Here is a 14,273-nt window from a genome sequence, read left to right as displayed (position 1 = left end):
AAAAGGTCAACCAGTGAAGATCAATCACCATTGTAAATACAACCCAGATTTATGATTATTTATTTTCCCTTTTGTACTTTAACCATTTGTACATCGTTACAACACTGTATATATACATAATATGACATTTGTAATGTCTTTATTATTTTGGAACTTCTTTGAGTGTAATGTTTAATGTTCATTTTTATTGTTTGTTTCACTTTTGTATATTATCTACCTCACTTGCTTTGGCAATGTAAACATATCTTTCCGACGCCAATAAAGCCCCTAGAATTGAATTGAGATGTAGAGAGAGGTAGAGAGTAGAGTGAGAGAGAGAGAGAGGTAGAGAGAGAGAGGTAGAAAGAGAGGTAGAGAGAGACACAGAGAGAGAGACAGACAGAGAGAGAGAGAGAGAGAGCAGACAGACAGACAGAGAGAGAGACAGACAGAGAGAGAGACAGACAGACAGAGAGAGAGAGAGAGTCAGAGAGAGAGAGAGTCAGAGAGAGAGAGACAGAGAGAGAGAGAGGTTAGCAGAGTGCTGCTTCATGATAAGAGTTGAATGCTAATAACCCGGTTACCAAGATTTACCGCCAATAACCACTCCCCTTTCCCAGGATAAGAAAGAAACTGGTAAATTATTTATATAAACAGCATGATGTGTCCTTAAAAAAAGCTCCTTAGCGTTAAACCATTCAATCTTCGTGAAGAGAAGTGAAAGCCATCTGCATCTAATTCTAGTCCTATATTATGATTCAAGCATGTCATTAGAACGAAGAAGATAGGGGTCCTGGGTGGTGCAGCGGTCAAAAGCACTGCACCGCCTGGTGTTCAATCCCAGGGTGTGTCACAACCGACTGTGACCGTGAACCCTATAGGATGGCACACAATTGGCCCAGCGCCATCCGGGACGTTGGCTTATCGTACTCTAGCAACTCCTTGTGACAGAGCCGTGCACCTGCAAGCTGACTCGGGTTGTCAGTCGAACTGGGTTTCACATTAGTGCTGCTGACATCCAGGTCATGCAGGAAGTAGGTGGTCAGGCGGGTCATGTTTCAGAGGACGCATGACTCCACCTTTGAATAATAATGTAAATAAGGTATCTGTTTTTGATTTTTATTAATTTGCAAAGATTTCTAAAAACGGTTTTCGCTTTGTCATTATGGGGTATTGTGTGTAGTAGATTGATGAGGAAAAATGATAATTGAATACATTTTAGAATACGGCTGTAGCATAACAAAATGTGGAAAAAGTCAAGGGGTCTGAATACTTTTCTGAATGCACTGTATATTCTAGAATCTAGAAAAACATGCCACAATGCTAAAGAAATTAATCTTGAAGCCTTTAATAAGTTTCCTCTGTATATCCTGTTATACCTTGTTACAAGAAGTCAAGAAAGCAGAGTTGCAAAGAAAAATAACTTAGTTATATAAAAAAAGTAATACAGCCAAGACACGCTATAACAACTGAAGAAGAATAACTTAGTTATGAAAAAGTAATACAGCCAAGACATTGGCTATAACAACTAAAGAAAAATCCATATCTCTGTCCAGTGTCTGTGTTCTTTTGCCCATCTTAATCTTTTCTTTTTATTCTTTTTATTGGCCAGTCTGAGATATGGCTTTTTCCTTGCAACTCTGCCTAGAAGGCCAGCATCCCGGAGTCGCCTCTTCACTGTTTGACGTTGAGACTGGTGTTTTGCGGGTACTATTTAATGAAGCTGCCAGTTGAGGACTTGTGAGGCGTCTGTTTCTCACACTAGACACTCTAATGTACTTGTCCTCTTGCTCAGTTGTGCACCAGGGTCTCCCACTCCTCTTTCTAGTCTGGTTAGCGCCAGTTTGCGCTGTTCTTGGAAGGGAGTAGTACACAGCGTTGTACGAGATCTTCAGCTTCTTGGCAATGAATAGCCTTAATTTCTCAGAACAAGAATAGACTGACGAGTTTCAGAAGAAAGTTCTTTGTTTCTGGACATTTTGAGTCTGTAATCGAACACACAAATGCTGATGCTCCAGATACTCGACTAGTCTAAAGGAGGCCAGTTTTATTGCTTCTTTAATCAGAACGACAGTTTTCAGCTGTGCTAACATAATTGCAAAAAGGGTTTTCTAATGATTAACTAGCCTTTTAAAATGATAAACTTGGATTAGCTAACACAACATGGCATTGGAACATAGGAGTGATGGTTGCTGAAAATGGGCCTCTGTATGCCTATATAGATATTCCATTAAAAAAAAAATCAGCTGTTTCCTGCTACAATAGTCATTTGCAACATTAACAATGTCTACACTGTATTTCTGAACAATTTGCTTTTCTTTCAAAAACAAGGACATTTCTAAGTGACCCGAAAATGTTGAACGGTAGTGTGTGTATACACACAGTTGAAGTTGGAAGTTTACATATACTTAGGTTGGAGTCAACCACTCCACAAATTTCTTGTTAACAACTATAGTTTTGGCAAGTCGGTTAGGACATCTACTTTGTGCATGAAACAAGTAATTTTTCCAACAATTGTTTACAGACAGATTATTTCACTGTATCACAATTCCAGTGGGTCAGAAGTTTACATACACTAACTTGACTGTGCCTTTAAACAGCTTGGAAAATACCAGAAAATTACGAAATGGCTTTATAAGCTTCTGATAGGCTAATTGACATCATTTGAGTCAATTGGAGTTGTATCTGTGGATGTATTTCAAGGCCTACTGTCACGTCCTGACCAGTAATAGGGGTTATTTTGTTATTGTAGTTTGGTCAGGACGTGGCAGAGGGTATTTGTTTTAAATGGTTCGGGGTGGTTGTGTGTTTAGTGGTGTATTTGATTTATTATTCCGGGTTTTGGGCACTGGTCTATGTTAATGTATTTCTATGTTTAGTCTAGTTCTTTATATTTCTATGTTTAGTTTATTGGGGATTGGACTCTCAATTGGAGGCAGGTGTTTTCTAGTTGCCTCCCTGTAGCTCAGTTGGTAGAGCATGGTGTTTGCAACGCCAGGGTTGTGGGTTCGATTCCCACGGGGGGCCAGCACAGGAAAAAAAATGTATGAAATGTATGCATTCACTACTGTAAGTCGCTCTGGATAAGAGCGTCTGCTAAATGACTAAAATGTAAATGTAAATGTAATTGAGAGTCCTATATATAGGTATGTGTTTGTTTTAGTGTTTTGTGGGAGATTATGTGCTAGGTATAGCTTGCTTGCCTTACCGGCCTGTTATTAGTCGTTGCGTTTTTGTTGTGTACGTGTTTGTTTTGGTTCACCTTCTTGTCCAAATAAATAAAAGAAGATGAGTGCACATTTCCCCGCTGCGTCTTGGTCCACTTTAACCTACGACAACCGTGACAGAATCTCCCACCAACCAAGGACCAAGCAGCGGGGTAAGGAGCAAAGGGATAATTATATGGACTATCTGGGGAATTGGACATGGGAGGAAATTCTGGACGGGGCTGGACCTTGGCATCAGGCTGGGGACTACCGTCACCGTCCGGAGGAAATAGTGGCAGCCAAGGCGGAGAGGCGTCGGTATGAGGCTTTGTACGCGCCGATGGAGAAGCACGGGAGGCACCCCCAATAATTTTTTTGGGGGGGGGTCACACAGGTAGGTTGGCTAGGCCAGGCAGTGGACCTAAGCCAGCTCCCCGTGCTTTTTATGGGGAACAGGTGGAGTGGAGAGCGCCGAGGTATGCGGAATTGCGCACGATCTCGCCCATAGGCACGCACAGTCCGGTGCGAGTGATCCCAGCCCTTCGCAAATGCCGTGCTAGAGTGGGCATCCAGCCTGGTAGGAGGATGCCTGAGCAGCGCATCTGGCCATCGGTGCGCCTCCTAGGTCCAGGCTACCCTACGCCCGCTCTACGCACGGCAACCATCAGGCCCCTGCACAGCCCAGTTCGCCCTGTGCCAGCACTTCGCTTGTGCAGGGCTACTAGTTCCATCCAGCCAGGATGGGTTGTGCAGGTGGTGCGATTGAGACCGCCAGTGCGTCTCCACGGCCCGGTATATCCAGTACCAGCACCAGGCCTCCAGTAAGTCAGCCCAGTCCAACTCAGCCTGTTCCCGCTCCTCGCACTAGCCTTAAAGTGCATGTCTCCAGTCTGGTACCTCCAATACCAGCCCCACGCATTAGGCTTCCAGTGCGTCAGCTCAGTCCTGAGTATCCAGCAACAGTACCCCGTCCAGAGTATCCTGCAACAGTACCCCGTCCAGAGTATCCGGCAACAGTACCCCGTCCAGAGTATCCGGCAACAGTAGCCCGTCCAGAGTATCCGGCAACAGTACCCCGTCCAGAGTATCCGGCAACAGTGTATAGTCCGGAACCGAGTGAGTCGGCCTGCAGTCCGGAACCGAGTGAGTCTGCCTACAGTCTGGAGCTTCCAGAGTTGGCCTACAGTCCGGAGCTCCCAGAGACGCTCTACAGCCCTGAGCATTCAGCAGGGGTGGACAGGTTGGGTGGGGGTTGTAGACCTGAGCCTGAGCCACCTCCAGTATAGGTGGGTTGGGGAGGGGGGGGGTGTAGCACAGGAGCCGTCGTTGACGGCAGCCACCCTCCCTTCCCTCCCTTTAGTTAAGGGTTTAATGTTGTTTTTTTTGAGGTGCATACGGGGTCTGCACCTTTGGGGGGGGGGGGGGTTAATGTCACGTCCTGACCAGTAATAGGGGTTATTTTGTTATTGTAGTTTGGTCAGGATGTGGCAAAGGGTATTTGTTTTATGTGGTTCGGGGTGGTTGTGTGTTTAGTGGTGTATTTGATTTATTATTCTGGGTTTTGGGCACTGGTCTATGTTAATGTATTTATATTTTTAGTCTAGTTCTTTATATTTCTATGTTTAGTTTATTGGGGATTGGACTCTCAATTGGAGGCAGGTGTTTTCTAGTTGCCTCTGATTGAGAGTCCTATATATAGGTATGTCTTTGTTTTAGTGTTTTGTGGGAGATTATGTGCTTGGTAAAGCTTTGTTGCCTTACCGGCCTGTTATTAGTCGTTGTGTTTTTTTGTGTACGTGTCTGTTTTGGTTCACCTTCTTGTCTGTTTAAATAAAAAGAAGATGAGTGCACATTTCCCCGCTGCGTCTTGGTCCACTTTAACCTACGACAACCGTGACAAACTGACCTAAGACAGGGAATATTTACTCGGATTAAATGTCAGGAATTGTAAAAAACTGTAAACTGTAAATGTATTTGGCTCGGGTTTATGTAAACTTCTGACTTGAACTGTATAAAAAATGTACTATTATAATGTATATCCCACGGGGCGGGAGCGTAGCCTAGTGGTTAGAGCGTTGGACTAGTACCCGAAAGGTTGCAAGTTCAAATCCCTGAGCTGTTAAGGTACAAATCTGTCATTCTGCCCCTGAACAAGGCAGTTAACCCACTGTTCCTTGGCCGTCATTGAAAAAAAAAATTTGTTCTTAACTGACTTGCCTAGTTAAATAAAGGTTAAATAAAAAATATATTTAATTTTATACTCCAGACTTCGACATTCCTTGTCTTAATATTTCTATATCTCTTAATTTCATTATTTTACTTTTAGACTTGTGTATTGTTAGATATCACAGCACTGCTGGAGCCGAAGATTTTCATTACACCCGCAATGTGCTAAATATGTGTATCAACTAATAAAATTTGATTTGATTTAGTTTTGAGTTCATAACAAGCTATAACAAGTTTATGAAGAATTTATAACAAGCTATAATGAGTTAATTGCAATCACACTACACACTGCCCTAACCCATCTGGACAAGAGGAATCCCTATGTAAGAATGCTGTTCATCGACAACAGCTCTAAGCATTTCACTACACCTGCAATAACATCTGCTAAATATGTGTATCAACTAATGAAATTTGATTTGATTTAGTTTTGAGTTCATAACAAGCTATAAAGCGTTTATAAAGAGTTTATAACAAGCCATAATGACTTTATAAAGAGTTTGACAACTATAATGAGTTAATAAAGAGTTATAACAAGCTATAAAGCGTTTATAACATGTTGATAAAGCATAGAAAGGGAGAGATGGAGGGATGGTTCTACCTCTTTTAGTCGTCCAGAGGTAAAGGAAGGTGAGAGGACACTGCGGATCCGTCTCCATGTATCGTCCTCGGCAATGGTCACCGCATCAAACAGCTCGCCGCTCAGAAACGTGAAGTTCTAAAACATGGAGGACAGTTATAACAAATATATGATTTAATAAAGATCATTCATAATTAATATTGATCATTCTATTTACATAATATTCACACTACGAAATGAATGCTACAAATAATGTATTAATAATATCAGCAATACTTTTTGGGGTGTGTGTGTGTGTGTGTGTGTGTGTGTGTGTGTGTGTGTGTCTCACCCTGCGGTTGGTGAAGATGTTGTAACACTCTTTAATCAGGATGGTCTTGATCATGCTTTTGTCCATGATACACAGAACAGGCTGCCTCCCATCATAGATCCTTCACAGAGGAGAAACACACCTGGCTTTAACCACTATATATACACCTACATGGTACACAGAACAGACTGCCTCCCATCATAGATCCTTCACAGAGGAGAAACACACCTGGTTTAACCACTATATATACAACTACATGGTACACAGAACAGACTGCCTCCCATCATAGATCCTTCACAGAGGAGAAACATACCTGGCTTTAACCACTATATATACACCTACATGGTACACAGAACAGACTGCCTCCCATCATAGATCCTTCACAGAGGAGAAACATACCTGGCTTTAACCACTATATATACACCTACATGATACACAGAACAGGCTGCCTCACATCATAGATCCTTCACAGAGGAGAAACACACCTGGCTTTAACCACTATATATACACCTACATGGTACACAGAACAGACTGCCTCTCATTGTATATCCTTCACTATGGCATTTTGTTGAGTTACAGCCTTATTCCAAAATTGATTTAATAAATAAAAAAACGCTCATAAATCTACACACAATACCCCATAACGAGAAAGCGAAAAACATAAATACTTTATTTACATACGTTTTCTGACCCTTTGCTATGAGACTCCAAATTGAGCTCAGGTGCATCCTGTTTCCATCATGCTTGAGATGTGTCTACAACTTGATTAGAGTCCACCTGTGGTAAATTCCATTGATTGGACATGATTTGGAAAGGCACACACCTGTCTATATAAGGTCCACAGTTGACAATGCATGTCAGAGCAAAAACCAAGCCATGAGGTCAAAAGAATTGTCCGTAGACCTCTGAGACAGGATTGTGTTGAGCCACAGATCTGGGGAACATTTCTGCAGCATTGAAAGTCCCCAAAAACACAGTGGCCTTCATCATTCTTTAATCAAAGAACCACCAAGACTCTTCCTAGAGCGGGCCACTCGGCCGAACTGAGCAATTGGGGGAGAAGGGCCTTGGTCAGGGAGGTGACCAAGAACCTTATGGTCACTCTGACAGAGCTCCAGAGTTCCTCTGTGGAGATGGGAGAACCTTCCAGGAGGACAAGCATCTTTGCAGCAATCCACCAATCAGGCCTCTATGGTAGAGTGGCCAGACGGAAACCACTCCTCAGTAAAAGGCACATGACAGCCCACTTGGAGTTTGCCAAAAGGTACCTAAAGACTCTCAAGATTCTCTGGTCTGATGAAACCAAGATTAAACTCTTTGGCCTGAATGAAAAGTTTCACGTCTGGAGAAAACCTGGCATCATCCCTACGGTGAGGTACGGTGGTGGCAGCATCATGCTGTGGGGATGTTTATCAGCGGCAGGGACTGGGAGACTAGTCAGGATCAAGGGAAAGATGAACGGAGAAAAGTACAGAGAGATCCTTGATGAAAACCTGCTCAATAGTGCTCAGGACCTCAGACTGGAGTGAAGGTTCACCTTCCAACAGGACAACAACCCTAAGCACACAGACAAGACAATGCAGGAGTGGCTTTGGGACAAGTCTCTGAATGTCCTTGAGTGGCCCAGCCAGAGACCGGACCTGCAGAGAAGAATTGGAGAAACTCCCCAAATATTGGTGTGCCAAGCTTGTACCATTATACCCAAGAAGACGCGAGGCTGTAATTTCTGGCAAAAGTGCTTCAGCAAAGTACTGAGTAAAGGGACTGAATACTTACGTAAATGTGATATTAAATTAGTTTTTTTGTAGTTATACATTTGCAAAAAAATTAAAATAAACAGTTTTTGCTTTGTCATTATGGGGTATTGTGTGAGTAGATTGATGAGGGAAAAAAACTATTAAATCCATTTTAGAATAAGGCTGTAATGTAACAAAATGTGGAAAAGGTGAAGAGGTCTGAGTACACCTGCAATCCTACATGGTACACAGAACAGACTCCCTCCCATCATAGATCCTTCACAGAGGAGAATCAGAGACACACATTTAACCACCACATATAAAACTACAAAGGAAATATTATTCTGGTTGCTGATATTATTAATACTATTCCTCATGGTCACATGACAGCTCGAGCAGGTGATTAATTGAAAGAACATAGTACAGTTGTGAGTCATCCTAGTACGGTACAGCCAACTGAACTCACCCCCAGATTCTCCCGTACTTCTGAAAGCACTCTGTGTCAAAGTTAGTGAAACCCTGCACACAGAGAGACAGAGAGGTAGAGAGAGAGAGAGAGAGAGAGACAATGAGAGAGAGAGAGAGAGAGAGAGAGAGACAATGAGAGAGAGAGAGAAAGAAGAGAGAGAGACAATGAAAGAGAGAGAGAGAGAGAGAGAGAGAGAGAGACAATGAGAGAAAGAAAAAAAACAGCTGATTCATGCCTGGCCATGCCCTAGGAGGTCATGTAGGTGTGTCTTACACCTGAACAGAGAACACACCTGAAACAGGTGAGGGTTGAGGAGGGTTTGTTATTTTCTATGGTCCTCAGGGTCAAGCAACACAACTTCTACACTGATCATGTCTCATTTCACCTTTTATTTATCTATTGTTCAAACAACCGGCTAGTGCTCTTTTCCTTCTCAATGTATTATTTTACATGGGGAGAAAAATAACACAAGTGTTAAAAATATGAGAGAGATGTTTATTCTGAATGGGTACTAACCTTTTTATACTCCATCATTGTGCCAATGTAAGGTAGGGGTTTGGGACCAGGGATACCCATCTTAGTGAAAACACCATAGGGCCAGTACCCGTACCTGTACACACACACACACACACACACACAGAGAGAGAGACAGTAACTAGTAATATGTTCTAGAGAAGTCAGATTAAGTATAGTATCCCTGTATATAGCCATGTTATTCTGTATCTAACCATGTTATTGTGCATATAGTGTAAGGGATTTCTGCCCTAAGTTCATACTTATTTGATCAGAAGTTAGTTTGTTTAATAAGGATTGCAACCCGGAGTAATTACAGTACAATTACAGTAATTTGCAAGTAACACACTCAGTTCTCAAGATGGTGTTTTTCCTAGCCACCGTGCTTCTACACATGCATTGCTTGCTGTTTGGGGTTTTAGGCTCGGTTTCTGTACAGCACTTTGTGACATCAGCTGACGTCAGAAGGGCTTTATGAATAAATTTGATTTGATTCGTTTTCCCTTTTTATCCCCTACTGAGGATCACCCAGCTCAAGGTGATGTCCCTTAACTTTAATACCATATAAGCTCATAATTAATAGTTGCTAATACAAAGATGTCTCTGCTAGGCGGAGTTAAGTTTATTGTTATTTGCAGTTAGTTTCCCAATCCTTCTTCCTCTTATTGCTATCATGTGTTAAGCAGAAGTAAGACAGGAACATAGTATCAACAGGAACTGAAAGTATAGTTTCAACAAACAGGCATATGATTTTTGTACAGTTGACCTTTTCATGCACTTGCAATGCATTTGCACCAACAATGTTATCATTGTTGGAAAAGGACCCGTAAGTAAGCATTTCACTGTTAGTCTACACCGGCAAACTACGATAAATGTGACAAATAACATTTGATTTGATGTAAGTCAATGTTATCATTGTTGGAAAAGGACCCGTAAGTAAGCATTTCACTGTTAGTCTACACCGGCAAACTACGATTGTCACGGTTGTCGTTGGTAAAGGAGGACCAAAATGCAGCAGGTATGTGTATGCTCATCTTGACGTTTAATAAATTCAAAATGAACACCAAAATAACAAAAGAACGACCGATCAACAAAACAGTCTGGCAAGGCACAAGGCTAAACACAGAACAATCTCCCACAAATGACAAACACACCCTAATATATGGGACTCTCAAAGGCAAATAGACAACACCTGCCTTCAACTGAGAGTCCCAACCCCAATTAACCAAACATAGAAACAGACTCACTAGACTAAACATAGAATACATGAATATCAAACAGTGCCCAAACACCCCGGAATACTTAAATCAAATGCCCCTTCAACAAACACACCACCCCGAACCACATAAAACGAATACCCTCTGCCACGTCCTGACCAAACTACAATGACAATTAACCCTTATACTGGCCAGGACGTGACAAAGATAAATGTGACAAATAACATTTGATTTGATGTAAGTCCTTACACTACTATTAGGGTGATGAGGAGGGCCAGGAGGGTCCACGTCTCAGCGGAGAAGTATGGCAGAAAACTCATCATCTTTCCTCTGGTTCGGTTCCCTGCTGCTTCTGAAAACAAAGGCTTCGTTTTCTCTCAGGCACGTTCGAGTTCAGTTCTCCAATGGCCTGACAGGTTTTGAGTAGTTTTTTTTCTGTCCGGTTCTAGTGTGGTTCTTCTGTGCACGCGGCAGATCTCAACTACCGACCGTTGCTCTTCTCCGTACTCTGTCTGAGACCGTGCAGGTTGCAAGTGGTTATTGTATCAAGTCGGAAAAGCACCTGTGTGATGGTAGCTAGAATAAGGATGAGCCACAATGGAATTTGCGGTTCGCCTTCAAAATAAGTGTCCAATATTGAACTGATGCAAACAGATACAAATAGTGGATATAATGCCATTTTTGGATTAGATCATGCTAAACAAGGTTAGAATGTTGTTATATGAATTAAACAAAAGACAATAAGTAGTTAATTTGACACACAAAATATAGTTGAAGTCGCACTGTGGCTGTATTATAATTGATTTGGGACATACTTCTATTTTACTGTACAGCGTTACCTCTGGATATTGGGTCCATGAAATGTACATTTACATTTACATTTACGTCATTTAGAAGACGCTCTTATCCAGAGTGACTTACTGTGAAGAGATTACACAATTATTAGTGTCATAGCTGTTATTGCAGGACTTTAACTGTGGGAAATCACCTCACAATGCAGTAATGGTAGATCGTAACTGTATGTGAACTTTGCTCTATGTGAACTTTGCTCTATTCTCTGCACTGTGTTTATAAATGCAGAAAGTACAAGAGCTGGAAAATGTAGAAAGTGAATTAATAGTTTTGTAATGGGACCTGGCGAGCTACCAGGGCTGTGTATTTACATCCAACGGCTACACAAGGGTGGTATTGGGATCTGAAAAGAAATGTGTGGATGACCAGATCGTAACTGTCACGTCCTGACCAGTAAAGAGGTTATTTGTTATTGCAGTTTGGTCAGGACATGGCAGGGTGTGTTTGTTTAATGTGTTTCGGGGTTTGTTGGGCAATGTTCTATGTTAGTCTATTTCTATGTCTGTGTCTAGTTTATCTATTTCTATGCTTAGTTTATTGGATTGACCTTCAATTGGAGGCAGCTTTTTTTCATTGCCTCTAATTGAAGGTCCTATTTAGTAGGGGTTTTTTTTTCATGGGTTTTTGTGGGTAGTTGTTCCGTATTGTGTAGCTGTGTGCCTCACAGGACTGTTTCTTCTTCGTCGTTGTCTTGATTAAGTGTTTGTTTTGGTTTTTCTTCATAATAAAAGAAGATGATTTTACACATTCCCGTTGCGCCTTGGTCCCATCTTTACGACGAACGTGACAGTAACACTACATTTAGGCCTACCTGGATGAAATTAGAAATACAGGGTGGGGTAGGGTGTTCTAGGGTAGGTAGGGTGTTCTAGGGTATGGTAGTCTATGGTAGGGTAAGGTGTTCTAGGGTAGGGTTATCCAGGGTAGGGTAGGGTGCTCTAGGGTAGGGTACTCCAGGGTAGGGTTGGGTACTGTAGGGTAGTGTAGGGTACTCTAGGGTAGGGTATTCTAGGGTAGGGTAGGGTACTCTAGGGTAGGGTAGGGTGCTCTCGGGTAAGGTACTCAAGGATAAGGTAGGGTACTCTAGGGTAGGGTCCTCCAGGGTAGGGTAGGGTACTGTAGGGTAGGGTAGGGTCCTCTAGGGTAGGGTACTCTAGGGTAGGGTGGGTGCTCTAGGGTAGGGTCCTCCAGGGTAGGGTACTCTAGGGTAGAGTGCTGTATGTTAGGGTAGGGTACTCTAGGGTGGGGTGCTCTAGGTTACGGTACTCTAGGTTAGGGTACTCCAGGGTAGGGTTGTTACTCTAGGGTAGGGTGGGGTCCTCCAGGGTAGGGTTCTCCAGGGTAGAGTAGGGTACTCTAGGGAAGGGTAGTGTGCTGTAGGGTAGAGAAGTGTGCTCTAGGGTAGGGTAGGTTGCTCCAGGGTAGGGTCCTCTATGGTAGGGTAGGGTGCTGTAGGGTAGATTATGGTAGTCTAGGGTAGGATAGGGTGCTCCAGGGTAGGGTCCTCTAGGGTAGAGACCTCCAGGGTAGGGTCCTCAAGGGTAGGGTAGGGTACTCTAGGGTAGTGTGGGGTACTCCAGGGTAGGGTGGGGTGCTCTAGGGTAGGGTGGGGGGCTCTAGGGTTGGATAGGGTGCTCCTGCATTTGATAACGATGTTGGATTCTTCAGAGAGGTGGCGGTGGTGTTGCTAAGGGTTTTGCTACGGGGCTCCAGCCTCAGTTTTATTGGTCGTTTGGGCATCAGCAGACCCTGGATGTCCATCTCCAAAGGGATCTATCGAGAATAACAGAACAGAACAGAACCCTGGTTGCCCATCTCCAACAGGATATATAGAAAATAACATGACATAACCCTGGTTATCCATCTCCAACAGTGTGTGTGTGTGTGTGTGTGTGTGTGTGTGTGTGTGTGTGTGTGTGTGTGTGTGTGTGTGTGTGTGTGTGTGTGTGTGTGTGTGTGTGTGTGTGTGCGTGTGTGTGTGTGTGCGTGTGTGTGTGTGCGTGCATGCTATGTGGGTGTGTGCGTTGTGTGTATTGTGTGTGTTGCGTTGGGGTGATCTTTGGACTTCCTGTCAGGTCAGCTACAATTTCATCTGATAACTCCTGTTACATAACCCTCCCCGGCCTTAACCACAGCCTCTTTCTATGAATGCTACTGATGTTTGATGATGTCATATTCTGTCTGCTCAGGTGAGCGTCTCACCTCGGTCTCGTCGCAGACGGAGAAAGTGAAACTCTGGAGGATCTCGACCATGGCCAGTTTGATCATGATCAGGGCGAAACGCATCCCGATACAGTTCCTGGGCCCCGCCCCAAACGGCATGTACGTGTACGGATCAATGGACTCCTTGTTCTCCTTACTGAACCTGGACAGGGAGAGGGCAGACATATTACACATTGTATTGTAGTTGATTTGTGGTTGTGCTGTGGTTGTATTAAGGTTGTGGTATGGTTGGATTGTGGTTGTGTTATGGTTGTACTGTGGTTGTATTAAGGTTGTGTTATGGTTGGATTGTGGTTACGGTGCGGTCCAGTACCTCTCTGGTTTGAACTCCTCAGGGTCTGACCAGATCTCTGGGTCTCGGTGGAGGGTCCACGTGGGAACCAGGACAATGCAGTCTTTGGGGATGACGATGCCGTTAATCTCCACCGTCTTCTTGGCGACCCTCTCCAGTCGTAGCATGACGGGATACAGTCTCAGAGACTCGTTCAACACACAGTCCAAATAGTCCATCTGCATCAGAGCTTCGTACAGGATTGGAGCCTGCACCAGGGTTACATACAAATCAGTACCTCACCACATCTGGCACCAGGGTTACATACACATCAGTACCTCACCACATCTGGCACCAGGGTTACATACAAATCAGTACCTCACCACATCTGGCACCAGGGTTACATACAAATCAGAACCTCACCACATCTGGCACAGGGGATACACACACATCAGTACCTCACCACATCTGGCACCAGGGTTACACACACATCAGTACCTCACCACATCTGGCACCGTGGTTACACACAAATTAGTACCTCACCACATCTGGCACCGGGGTTACACACACATCAGTACCTCACCACATCTGGCACCAGGGTTACATACAAATCAGTACCCCACCACATCTGGCACCAGGGTTACATACAAATCAGTACCTCCCCACATCTTGCACCAGGGTTACATACACATCA

At 43.5% G+C, this 14,273-nt stretch overlaps 2 protein-coding genes and 1 non-coding gene across 6 annotated transcripts in view; 1 reads left to right on the top strand and 2 right to left on the bottom strand.

Annotated features, from left to right (window-relative positions):
• The window catches only part of LOC106593341 (cytochrome P450 3A27), a 34,186-nt gene extending 22,605 nt beyond the window's left edge, over positions 1–11,581 (bottom strand). The window contains exons 1-5 of one of the 4 annotated variants that reach the window (XM_045711224.1): positions 10,483–11,581; positions 9,020–9,113; positions 8,501–8,553; positions 6,320–6,419; positions 6,010–6,126 (exon numbers count right to left, since the gene is read on the bottom strand). In XM_045711224.1, the coding sequence (XP_045567180.1) occupies positions 6,010–6,126; positions 6,320–6,419; positions 8,501–8,553; positions 9,020–9,113; positions 10,483–10,556 (438 nt within the window). In that variant the 5' untranslated portion in view covers positions 10,557–11,581. The remainder of the gene's footprint in view (positions 1–6,009; positions 6,127–6,319; positions 6,420–8,500; positions 8,554–9,019; positions 9,114–10,482) is intronic. The other 3 variants (XM_045711218.1, XM_045711235.1, XM_045711230.1) reach the window with 3 other exon arrangements.
• trnaa-ugc (transfer RNA alanine (anticodon UGC)) lies at positions 2,932–3,006 on the top strand. Its single transcript has one exon. It is a non-coding gene; the product is annotated as a tRNA-Ala (tRNA).
• A 187-nt stretch (positions 11,582–11,768) lies between the features above and the next one.
• Positions 11,769–14,273, bottom strand: part of LOC106593876 (cytochrome P450 3A27) — a 31,442-nt gene continuing 28,937 nt past the window's right edge. The window contains exons 11-13 of the mRNA XM_045711211.1: positions 13,622–13,848; positions 13,288–13,450; positions 11,769–12,858 (exon numbers count right to left, since the gene is read on the bottom strand). Of these exons, the coding sequence (XP_045567167.1) occupies positions 12,682–12,858; positions 13,288–13,450; positions 13,622–13,848 (567 nt within the window). The 3' untranslated portion in view covers positions 11,769–12,681. The remainder of the gene's footprint in view (positions 12,859–13,287; positions 13,451–13,621; positions 13,849–14,273) is intronic.

This window comes from Salmo salar, chromosome ssa02 (genome assembly GCF_905237065.1).
Source record: "Salmo salar chromosome ssa02, Ssal_v3.1, whole genome shotgun sequence".
Classification (NCBI taxonomy): domain Eukaryota; kingdom Metazoa; phylum Chordata; class Actinopteri; order Salmoniformes; family Salmonidae; genus Salmo; species Salmo salar.
This window is presented reverse-complemented; position numbering and strand designations above follow the sequence as displayed.